This window comes from Malaclemys terrapin, chromosome 8 (assembly GCF_027887155.1).
Source record: "Malaclemys terrapin pileata isolate rMalTer1 chromosome 8, rMalTer1.hap1, whole genome shotgun sequence".
NCBI classification, from domain to species: domain Eukaryota; kingdom Metazoa; phylum Chordata; order Testudines; family Emydidae; genus Malaclemys; species Malaclemys terrapin.
This window is the reverse complement of record NC_071512.1, coordinates 79910632-79923576: the sequence shown is the minus strand read 5'-3', so window position 1 is coordinate 79923576 and position 12945 is coordinate 79910632. Positions and strand designations below refer to the sequence as shown.

At 39.9% G+C, this 12945-nt stretch overlaps 1 protein-coding gene across 1 annotated transcript in view; it reads right to left on the bottom strand.

Annotated features, from left to right (window-relative positions):
- LOC128842354 (uncharacterized) overlaps positions 1–12945 on the bottom strand; it is a 197971-nt gene that overhangs the window by 20011 nt on the left and 165015 nt on the right. Inside the window, exon 4 of the mRNA XM_054038291.1 lies at positions 6057–6262. Coding sequence (XP_053894266.1) covers positions 6057–6262 — 206 coding nt within the window. The remainder of the gene's footprint in view (positions 1–6056; positions 6263–12945) is intronic.

Sequence of the window (12945 nt, the reverse complement as noted above, 5' to 3'; positions counted from 1 at the left end):
ATTACCTTTGATTAAAGGTCCAATCCAAATGGAATATAATGGAAGATGGAGCAAGCCCTTTCTCTGCACCTACAATTGTCCCCCATAATATGATATATATAAAAAGATTTTTGTTGAAAAAAAGATTTTGCCTGCTTGGTTGTTACCTTGGAACTTTAGGTCCTGGCTTTCCTGAAAGTTGCTGGTGATTGGAAAACAAATGAAATTATGACATCACAAGGCTGTGAAAGCTGAGCATTTGAGGAGGGAAGGGATTTTTATTTGGATTTTGTGGTTATTGCTTTTGTTCACACTTACTTCATTCCAATATTTAATTGGAGAAAGGATGTCTTTGTTAAAGACTCAGCACCGCCCATCCTTCCAGTTAGGATTGAGAACTAATAATACATAGCCTCTGAAATCCACACAAAGTCTTCCAGGGAAACCAAGGAAGACCAGACTTGACAGCTTCACTTCTCTGCCTGTGTTTTTCCAATGCCACCCAGAAGCAGACCATACCTGCACATACAACTTTGAAAAGTATCTGTCATACTCAGCACTTTTGTGCACAGGTTGTAAGTCAAATGGCTAGCACTTATTTGACATGTTGTCATATTATATGCAAATGAATTTTAAAATAAATCTATGAAAAACTTAAAGCACAGTCTGCAGGGATTTCTCTCTAAAGCCTGCAGAGACTACCCCATTTTGTTCTTTAGTGAAAACAGAATTCAATAGATACCAGAGCAGAGCAAGACAAGGAGAGCAGTAAGGGAGAAAGTAGACCAGGTTAATTTCACTTAAAGGAATAGGGTCAGGTCTTGAGGACAGAAAGAAAGAGCAAGAAACAGAAGCAGGAAAGCAAATGGGCCTATAGGGAAAGCACAGAAAAACACAAAGTAGAGCCAGAATAATTTTAAAAAATACAGTTTGATCCTGCACTCTTTACTCTGCCAAAACTCTAGTGATTTCAGTGGGAATTGTACTTCTCTTGATGAAATTAATATATGGCTGTGTTAATAGACGATCTCCTATTATGAATTTTAGAGCAATGTCTTCCCTGCATCAACAGAAAAAGACAGAAAGAAATGAAAAAGCCCAATGAAAAAAGAAGCAGACAAACAACATTGTTGACCTAAGGGAGAAGACGCTTATCCCAGTGGGACTCTGACTCCTCATTCATGCTAAAGAGGATGATGACTAGTGTTCAAGCAGCCGGGCTGCTGACACAATATCCTTTGGCAACCACTCTCTGTTACTGGTGAACCTCTTGTATTACATTTGTGTGGGTACCATTGCCCATTACTAATCAGCATAATGTCAAATGAGATCAACATTAACGGTGGCAAACATGATGCACAAAACAAACTTGACGTTGGTGATGCATCTGTAAAACTGCGTGAATCAACAGAGCCAGAGCAGATGTGCATTTGTGCAATTCATGCTGTGAACATTTGAGTACTCTGTTCATGGAATCTGGTCCTCAGAGCTGATAGGTCAGACATTTCATCATAGGCATTACATGAACAACATTACAAGACTAAAGTGACTATACACAACTGTTTCACACATGCCCCACAAGCATGAAAATGGAGACATTTTAGGTGTAGAACAGAGTACTACATAATGGTTGTGTTATTTTACCAAAGTAACAGCGTTCAGAGACTGCTCTTATAGAATAAAGCTGTAATTTATTATAGAGAAAATTTCTATATTTGCATCTGGGGGAAGAATTCTGCCATATATGAAAGAACTGTGATGATTTTCCAAGCCATTGGGCAATCTGTCTCCATGATATCATGCTTCCAGAGTCATGCACAATACATTCTATATCCGTCATCAAAAGCCAGTCTCAACTGCCATCTGACACTGGCTTCATCAAGATAAAAACAAAAATCGGTAATAAAGGTATCATTGCTCCAAAGGCACAGTATGATTGTTTCATATATTTACATAAATGGTTCCTACCCTGTTAGCACATTCCGAATCAATGTCCACAGTGTTTATTCTAAAGTGAAATTTTAGTCTCCTCCTTCCTCCTTTGTTTATGAATATCTGTGTTTCTGACAACTGACAAAGGGCATGCTGAAGACTTACAGCATTCACAGTTGGCTATGTGCTGCAGTCGGATTTTCCCCACATAGCTTTATTCAGTGTGCCTTAGCTCTGGAGAAAATGGCCAGATATTGCAGACACAGTGGTAGCTGAGCTCCTCAGCAAGGACAGCCATTCCTACCCTAACTCTGGTGTCTTGTCTTTTTTCTTTTTTAGATGAATTTAGTGCATGTGAAAGTTCTAGACAGACAGTCCTCCATTCACCCACAGAACTGGATATTCCAGTGCTAGCTCCACCAGTGCTCCCCAGCCTCGAAGAAGAGTGTCCAGTTTCCATGTCCATTCAATACTTGACATTTAAGTTCAGACTACCAATAATGGTCCCAGTTGTGGTGCTGTTTTTTTAACATGGACTCCAGTCTGCTGACATCATCAGTTCCTTCTGCATAGTCCAACTGACAGCCATCACATTGTAACAACTTCTGGTTACTGCTGATCTGGGTTGTATGTGTATTGGGGATGACCTAGAAGTGAAAGCTATCCATATGCCCATACCAGCCTCCAGAGTTATCCTGACCACTTTATTATTATTTTTTGAAAATAATCCTTGATAGGGATGATATTGAGATCACCAAAATCTCTTCACTTGGGAACATAATTTGGAATATTTATATCCATCTAGTTCAACAAAATACAGCATGAAACACAAAATTTAGAATATTAAGATATTACAAGTTATAGCTAAATTAAAATATGAAACCCTTTTCAAGGCATTTCATAACATAGTTGTATATAAATCAGAAACACTGGACCAAATTCTGTTCTCAGTTAAACTAGTACCAATTGGAAATAAATAAAGGAAATTGGTATTGTAATGTTGTTCATGTAATGCCTATGATGAAATATCTGATCTATTAGCTCTAAGGCCCACATTCCATGAACAGAGCACTCAAATGTTCACAGCATGAATAGCTCATGCACATCTGCTCTGGTTCTCTTGTTGCTCTGTCAAATAGGACCTGTTTGGGATCTCACGTATCAATACCAGTGGAATTCCATTGACCTGAATGGAGCTTTTTCTCATTTACATTGATGTAACTCAGAGAAAACTCAAGTCCAGAGACTCCCATTTGTGCAAGTTTAATTTCTATTTCCTTTAATAGGACTTACTCTTGCACACTGAAGAGTGAATATTTAAGATGAAAAAAATCCCTGGATCCAAATACTTCCTGAACTTTGAAAAACTTTGTATCCAGATCCTAATTTTATGTTTTGGGACCATCGTCAATGAATATGCACGAAAATTTCCCACTCCTTTAACAGTAATGTGAGCTGGGGTTGGTTCAGGGAGTTAATGCTCTGCTTTCATCTTTGGAAATGTTGACTCAGATCCTCATGAAATGTAGAAAACAACATCAAATTCTCTCTCACACACATACAGTTCAAACTACACATTTACATTTAAAATACTTACGCATGGTTGTTCAATATTATGTTGTCACACTTTAAAAAAATCCTCCTTGACAACAAAGGGGAAATAAATACACCGTTGATAATCCCACAGGTAAGAACTCTACAGGTAGGAATGCTTGACCATATCTAGGCTTACATACTTATAAATATGCTTGGGTATGCATCATGTTCTTTAGTAAATTCAAACTCTTAGCAAATAAGATTCTTGTTCTTTTCCTTTAGTCTGATGGATGTATCACATGGAGCCAATAAACCATAGTATCAGACAAAGACACTTGTTGCTTGTTTAGACATATGATCTGACAAAAGGTAGGGGAAATTAAAAAAAAAAAAAAAAAAAAAAAAACCTCCTAACAAAAAACCCTAAAGAGAACAAAAGAAATATGCCAAGAGAAAATGTGGCACACATCCTTTATACATGTTTAATTTCTGTTGTTTTGGTTGGAAAACAGCTGCAGGTGTCCTCTAATTATATCACCATTTTCACAAATATCAACTGTCATATTTAATTTGTTACATTTACCATACAGCCTCCTCCAACAGAACACTTCTTCCATTACGCATTTAGTGCCAGAGTTTCTAACATTCAAGCTAACTTTCAAGCTAATCAATTAATGCATTATTTACAAGTTAAATGTTATTAAAAACAGATTCTTAATTTACTAATGATTCAGTAGACCCCAGGCAATATTCCAATTTGTTTTTCTTGAAAATGGAATAACACTTATAACAAGGGGGAAAATAATGTCAAGGATACTTTGGCCTACTCATCTGTGCTGTAGTTTCTGCTGTGGTTTTTCTACTTCCTAATTCCCCCTCCTCTTTTTTTTATATTGTATTTTGAACACATCAGCTAACCAGTTGCAGACTGATTGAGAGGAAAGGTCTATGAAAAATGAAAAAACAGCACAAACACTATTGTGAGTTTTGTTTTTAAAAAGCACCAGGCAGTCTGGAATGATTCAATACACATGTTCACCATACAATACAGCACATTTTGATTTACAGCACCATTCTAGCATTACAGCAGGTTAAGAAGGTTAGAAGTCAAGGGAAATTAAATGTTATTAGCATTCTACTGTTGTTGTGCTGCACAATGTGAGTACATACCTTTTCAAATGCACTTTTAAACTCACATTTGTTTCTAAAGCTTTTATCTCATCAGAAACTTTCACGAGCACTTGCGTATAGTTAGCCTTTTCTATTTTTTGTGCGGCTTTTCCTCTCATATATATATGCTTGTTCAGATGCTTCATTAAAGACTAATTTCCTTCCTATTCTCTCTCCTTCACCCTCAGACTGCAATCACCTACAATATGGTGGTTGCCATTAAAATCAGAATTACCATTTGAAGGTAATTATTGTTAGGACACTTAATATACCTGTAATTCCATGGTAATGCTAATTAGTTTCAAACATTAAATGTCAACATTTTAATGACGACCATTGTGGCTTCAAGATAATTGTGTTAGTGTGCTTGTTTTAATTTGGGGGAAAAGTTAAATCCAAGCAGGAATTCATGATCATATGCATTTTCTGCCACAGCATGGTTTTTAAATTATAGGTGTACCTGACTCACAAATTTTGGATCTGGCACTGAACATGAATTTTGGGTGGGTTAATGTTTGGATTCAATGTTCTGGTTTAGCCTATGTTACAAAGTTCAGAACCAGATATGGACAAAAATATGGATCCAAACTTTGTGTTTGTCAGTGCTTGCGTTGGGAAGGTGGAAGGAGGTACAGAAGGTGAGATGTGAAGTTCTGGTTTAGGCCCGTGGCTGCTGATGGGTCATTTCAAAGAGGTGGCCAATATCAGGATTTAAATTCCTGTGGGCCTCAGATACTCAGGGTGAGTTCCCTGGACAGCTAGATGTTTCATGCTGTACCACATAAGGGATAAAAGTCTACTACTGCTAACAGCTAATAGTGTTACTCCCTTAGCTTAGGTGGTGGAGGTGGAACTAAAGGTCCGGGTTCTATCCCTGCTGAAGAGCTGCTGTGGTGGATCATTATAAAAGCATCCATCAGAAAGTTTCAGACTTTGAAACTAAGTTTGTGTTTATTCAACTTTACAATCACTTCTCTGTACTATCTCTGTTTTACATACCAAGAAACTGCATTACCCTATACAACTGAATTAGTTGTACCATGACTCAAAGGCATTAAACAATGACTTTGATATTTTAAGTACTGACTAAGAGGAATTTTTAATCCCTTCCTCATAATGAAACAAACAAACAAAAAAACCCCCCTCAGTTACACAACCTTGAAACACGTATTCATTCTCTATTCTGGGTGGACCCCACTGAGACAGAAAAAAAGCATTTAGTTTGCTTAACGGCAGAATTAAAATTAAACAAGCATAGACATGCAACCTTAATGACACCCAGCAATGCTAGAGTAACAATTTGTCACTTCTAAAACTTGTTATTTAACATAAGGGGTAAATCTATTGGGAACTTTTCAGGTGCTGCTGAATCTAACACCCGCTCCCCCTACTTTTTTGCAAGGGAGGGAAGGAGAGAAGGGGGAAGGGACTGTACTCACTTGATCAGAAGAGTCTCTGCGAGAACTCCAAAGCACACAGCTGCTGCATGGAATACAGCACTGGGTGGAGGGTCCTTAAAAGCTACCATCATTCGATAGACTGCAAGGGGAATGATAGTCATTACTGCCAGGACCAAGCAGAAGAAGAGCCAATTCTGCCAGTGACAAAACAGGATTCTCCACACTGATCCTTTCTGTAGCTGGTACTGGGGGAAAAAAGAAAAAACAGGTGGATTAATGCTGTGAAACTATGAGCATTAACTGCTAATGGCACAGGGCAGAGCACCTAAGTGATGATTCACATCTGACAATAAATATATGAATAGCTGTTGAAAGCTTGTTTGATTTTCACAAAGGGGATTAAACAAACATTCATTTGTTCATTAGTTTTGAGCAACACTTTTATGGCAGGAGATGCATTAAACCTTAACATATGTCTGCAACCAAGACATTTGGGGTTTTTAAAGATTAAGACACAAAGCAATGCATACTGTTTATGCAGAATGGCCTCGAACTACCTGTAATGGAGTGAGATATGGTTATTATACATTAACGCTGCGAATCTTCATCCTGTTGTAGGCTAGTAGGGATGCCATGTCTTCAAAGATAAAGATGTAAAGGGCCCAATTCTGCACCTCCTGGTGCGCCTTCATAAACGTATTTTCCTTGAATAATTTCAAAAAGCAAGCAGTTTAAATCTGCTTCCTGAGTTAAATTATACTGAATTGATATCCTCACCCCATTATAAAGTCACTGCATGTTGCAATCTGCACTGCGGGGTGAAGGAGTAGAGGATAGCCCCAATTCATGACTTCTTCAGGACAGTTCCCAAAAGTGATGGCTCAGTCCAGCATGCTGCCAGACTAAAAAACAAAACAAACCCAGATGGAACTGTGATAAGAAAAATCTCATCTGCATCATGAGTTGACAGTGTCATGTCATGTCAGTTTTATGCAATACAATGTTGCAGTGACATGAGATCACAGCGCTGACCCATGACCGAAGTACATAGCATGACTTGGGAAGGGATGTGTGTGTGTGTGTGCATGCACGTGCAATGCTGGCCCTCAGACATTTTTGTGCTCACCTGGTCCTGGGACAGCTGCGTGGTAGGCCAGTCTCCTGGTTAGGGTGACCAGATGTCCCGATTTTATAGGGACAGTCCCGATTTTTGGGTCTTTTTCTTATATAGGCTCCTATTACCCCCCACCCCCGGTCCTGATTTTTCACACTTGCTGTCTGGTCATCCTACTCCTGGTGTAAATTACAGCCATCTGTATGCTGCTCTACATTATACCAGCGGCCATTAGCTCCAAGGGACTCTCATGGCACCTGGGGATCAGGAAGTCCCAGGCTACTCAGGTCTTGACCTTTCTGTTGGCTGCAGGAGGGGTATAGCTCAGAACTCATTAAATAGCTTTATGCCACTAGAAGATCCCCTTAAGCAGACTGGAGCCTCCTGTGGCTGGTTACATTGGCTTTAGGGCCACTTTGCAACACTGGTGCAGTGTAAAGCAGCCCTAGCCCAAAGAAGAACCTGTGTCCATGTTCTTTTGATCTGCAGGGCAAGACTGGAAGGTAATAAATGGAAAGCAACTGAAGACCTCAGCTGGTGTAAATCACTGTAGCATCACTGAATTCAATATGCCCATTCTGGATTACACTAGTCCAGAGAGATTTAACCTGACTCAAGTGAACAAGCGACACTGTGTCTCTTATCCCAGAGTGCAGTTGTTTTGTGAGAAGTGCTGCATGCTGTAAAGCTGGATATGACTGGGTCAGTGCAAACATAATCACAGGCCTCCGGTCTCCCATTTATGGGCCTCTGGGTCTTCACCTCATCTCACCAAGCGATAACATAAAAGGTTATGACGTGCAAAGCAAAAAGCTCATGTTGTTAGCTTCCTGAACTTGGAAAAAAATGAATTCCTAAAATTATTGTAAGCACAACACACTCGACATCATATGCCACTGAAATGGATGGAAGATGGCATCTGAATATTATTATTAATTTAATAACATACTTGCCTGGTTATTATAATAACCCTACGCATGGATTTTTTCATTACGATCAGTGAGGGCTGTACATATACTTGACTTATTACAATTCATCTTACTATACAGTGGGAACACTGGTGAACAGCATTGTTTTTGGGAGATCACCACCAGCATCTTGTGATATCCCTATTCATCTGTTGTAATGTTTAGAAGTGGGGCTCTTAACTGTGGCCATTGGACCCTGACAGCACTCTAGATTTCTCTCTGGCTCTTCAGTGCCAAAACCAATTAAAGACAGACTGTGCTACCTATTGTCACCACACAGGGTCTTAAATCCCGGCCTGGATTAAGTAGTCAGGGAAGAGACTGCTGACTACATTACACAGCCTGCTGATACATTGCATGGAGATTACAAAAGGGCAACATGGCTTCTTGTGAAATATTGCAAGAAATCTCATGGGATAATAATTTATTATTTATATACGGGAACTTCTCAATGGTCTCAGTGAAGATTGCAGCCACTCCATGCAATGTGCTGTACAAATGCATAATAAGACAATGTCACTGAAGAGCTTACAATTTTCAGACAATCATTGTGAAATGTCCTCCAAGGGGACATAACTTAACAAGGACCATCTTTACTATGTTACCCTTTTAGTTTGTGATTGCAGGTTCTTCTGGGAATTTCCTTATATTGCCTCTCTCAGTGAGGCTTTGACTTGGCTGTAGATTAAGCAGTTATGTAAAATACGCACAGAGAATTGTACACAGCCCATAGAAGAAGAAAAGTAAATGATCTCTCTTTTCCGTATTTGAACTGGATTGTAAATGCACAAGTCTCAGAGAGGCAAGCCAGTCTGGGAAGAGTAAAACCTCTGCCCATTCCAGAAATATGAGAACTTCTCGAACACCACTTTCTTGCTTCTCTCTGGCTCCTACTGCATTCATCTACCTCCCTCCCACAACCTCCAGAAACTGCCTGGCTACATCCCTGCCCAGGACCCTCCAGCTGAGTCTTATTTGCTCTAGAGATGGGCCCAAACTAAACCCTGGAGTTGACTACCCCTGAATTTCAAGAAAGTTGGATCTGGATCCAAATGCTGTGACTTGAGCAAGTTCTACTTTCCCCTTCCGAACATAACAATATGCTCCAGCTACAAAACTCCTTCCTCTCCATTCCATGAATGGACAATAAAGTTCCCCTACCTTTGATGATCCTATTGCAGGACCCAGCAGCTTTGGCACCATGTCTTCAGGCATCTGGATGCTAGTCATTTCAAACTATTTGCACTGTGAGGCATGAATCCTACACAATGGTGCAAAGTCTCAAAGCATAAGGAACTTTAATTGACTGCTAGGTGCACCTGGCAGGTCAGTTGACAGTCCTGCAACTTATTTCTAAAGGCAGAGGGGCACTATTGGAGTGTTGTGAGCTAGGAGGAATTCAAGTGGCCCAGCAGAGGACTGCAAAGAGAGAAGGCTTGTGCATCAGGAGGATGGAAGCTAGATTTTACTGGATGATCATAAGAAAGGAGGAGGGAACAGGGACCTGTTGGAGGGTGGTTAGATGAGAGAGTTAGGGTTATTATTGGAGTCTCAAGGAGGTAAAGGAAAAGAGAATTAGAAAGTTCAGATGGGTTTTGGTAAGTTCTCAAACTCTTGTATGCTTTGTTGAACAAGATATGACCCAACCCATAGAGATCAGCTGAGGATCTAAAATTCCCCAAAGTTCAAGGGTGTTCATGTATGGGTTTTACTTCACTGCTATCTCTTTTCTGAACCAAGTCAGGTTCACCCATCTCTAAAGAAAGCCCATGCTAGAAGCTAATTCACAAATGCACATTATGAAAGCTGAAATGGCAATACTCAGTACACAGTCAGATGAGGATGCGGGCATGTCTGTGCAAAAGAACAGAATAGGGCCTAAAGTTCTTAGCAAACTTGACTCTTGTAAAGGATTGTGGGGGCTAAGCTAGGAGAAGGACATCTATTGTGCCAAGTTAACTTCACTACACCCACTTGCCTGTCATTTTTGTTGAAACTCAAGAGAAGGGACTGACTGAAGAGGGGACCTCGAGCATCCAGACACGTAATGGATTCCTCGACTGAGCCATCACTCTTTTTTATTTTCACTTTTGATGCCATTTAGCATTTAAACAGGTAGCATTTGCGTGGAATAGGTTTCTCCAAACTCCATATTTTATACTTAGATTATCAAAAAAGTTATTTCAAGGGCTGTGTTGCTATGTGATTGCAAAAACTGCATTGCAGGAAGAAAGGTTACCAATAAGAGCTTTTGGAAAATAGAAAACATTTAGCTATTGTAAGATTATTTTTTGGTGTCATTGTTTAGAAGCACCTGAAATGACTGTAGCTTATCTCTGCACATTTGATAGGCAGTGTGACTCACACTGTGATTACGTAAAAATACCAGAGAGGAAAATAGACATAGCCCATAGTTAGGATTAAATATGGGTCACAAGAAATAATCAGTGTTTACGGCACATTTAACCTGGGTGCGGTAAATTTGTTCAGATTTTATTTAAAAGTAAATTTCCAGTGGGGAGTGTGTGGTAGCAAGGACAGGACTCCTATACCGAATGCCAATGGACTTTTGCTCAGACTAACAGTCCAGGAGCTCACAAAACAAGAATCATTTCTTGCCATAATTAAACTGTGAAGCGTATTTGCTTAAAAAAAAGTTTTAATTACAATTGGCGTTTCCGATCCTAGTGCTGGAGGCAGTTGTCTTGCTGAAAATTGATGCCATTCGTGGCACTGACAATAGGCAAACCCAGTGGAAAAGCCTGTAAACAAGCTTCTAGCCTTTAACCATTGGAGAAAGCATTTTTGTTGTTACACTATTATTAAAACAGGTTGGAAATGGATCCACATACTCTTCTATTGAGCTGACAATTATCATACTGTTGACATCACAAACAATATCATTTTTCAGCAACATGGCCTCCTCCAGCACTAGACTCACAAATGTCAGTTGTAACTGAAAGCTGGTTTAACAACCACACCCTCAACATTTGATAGTTTGTTTCTGGTGAAAAACAATTCTTATCTTGAGAACAATGGAAACCGCTGGGCTGAGCAAAAGAAGTGCAGCCGACGGCCAGCTCCTGGAGGTACTGAGCATCCTCAGCTCCTCCAACAGTCATGTGCATTCTCCACCTCACAGCATTAGGCCCCATTTGAATACAAGAGGAGAAGACCTTCACTCCATACTGTGCAGTAAAGAACTAGTATCTGGGTTGGGTTGGCCAGGACCTATATCCGAGTGCCAATTCCAAAAGAGCACAGAAGAATCACTTTTCCCAAACCGTATGTTATCGTGCCAAAAAGACATCCCGCGTCAATGTGGAGCAGATAGGAATTAGTTCATCTGAAAGAAGGGAAGGGGAGGAATTGCCTCCTCATAGTGATGACAAAAAAGTCTCTGCTTTCATCTCCTTCACTTGAACTCTCTCATGAGATGGGTCAAGGGGCACATTCTGGATGCAAAGATTGAAAAAAAATCAATTTCAATGCACCAGAGGGTCTAAAAGACAGATATAGGTCTGCAGCTAAATCCTGCCCCGCATCACTGACCTGGGACTTGAACTGTACATGGTGGATCTTAACATATATTGAGAATGGAGTTCTTCTTGCATAGTCAATAATAAATATGCTTGCATGAGAACAGGTGACAATGGAAGAAGATAGTCCACTATGTGCCCAATATTGAGGAAAAGCTGTATTAATAAAGATGGATGACAACAAAATACTATTAATATTTATAGTATTTCTTGCAATAAAGCCTATCTCTATTGTATTCCCTCTAAGTAGAAATCCCCCAGTATAACTACCCCTACAGCTCACAGCCAAATGACACAGCGTGACCTAACCAGAACTGTAATGACAATATGAATGCCAGAGTTAGTCACAACAACACCGGAGAAACTGTTCCGCTACATTCATCCTTGTGTAAAGAGGTCAGTGTAGGTATGGCAAATGAAAGTATCTGTGTAATCATTACAGCCTGAGTCTCTCAGAGATAACACGGTTGGGTGAACTAGTTTGGGGGTAAGTAAGACCTAGGTGAAAGCTCAGTTTTAGTCCCTGATCAAAACTTAACTTTTTAAGGTGAAGTGCTAGCCACTGGATCAGGTGCCTCTGACTGGAAATAATGAATGCATATAGTCTGCAATTTCAGTTCAGAGGTCAGGGGCTTAGTAGAACGGCTGAAGTAGCCGTGTGTACTTCTTATGTGCCTCTGATATTTGGTGGGGGAGAAAGGAGCAGAAATGAACAATACTGATATCTGGGGCCACAAAAATATGTCAACACTGAACTGGACTGGAGGGACCAGTTCTAGGGGTGAGAGGTCAGTTCAGTACCCATGTGTTTTAGTGCAGGGCCTCTCTTGAGACTGAGACTGTGTGCAAAGTGTGATATGGCATTTGTGATGCAAGCAATTGTCCATCAATGTGGACACTAAGGAATCTGAATAAAACTACTGATTGATTTTACTGGCCACTCAACAGGTGGCAGATAATAGTGATTTTTTGGTCACTACTACTGCTGGGCAATTTACTGTCAATATTTGTTTGAAAAGAATTCTCCCGGTTTGTGCTCACATTCCATAAATACTGAACAGTATTTTTCCTGGTGAACATGTCTGTGGAGAGCAAATTTCTAAATCACGTGTACAAGCATTTGTGGAAACCCAGTGTTCAATCCACATAAACAAATCTTTGCTCCAGAAGCCCGTGCAGGTTCATCCAGTCAGAAACAATGGCACGTGATTTATCTGACCAATCACAACTAAGCCACACAGCTCAAATTTAGAGTAATGAGTTGATGGATTAAAATACTCAAGAAGGTATTTTGTTTACTATATCTG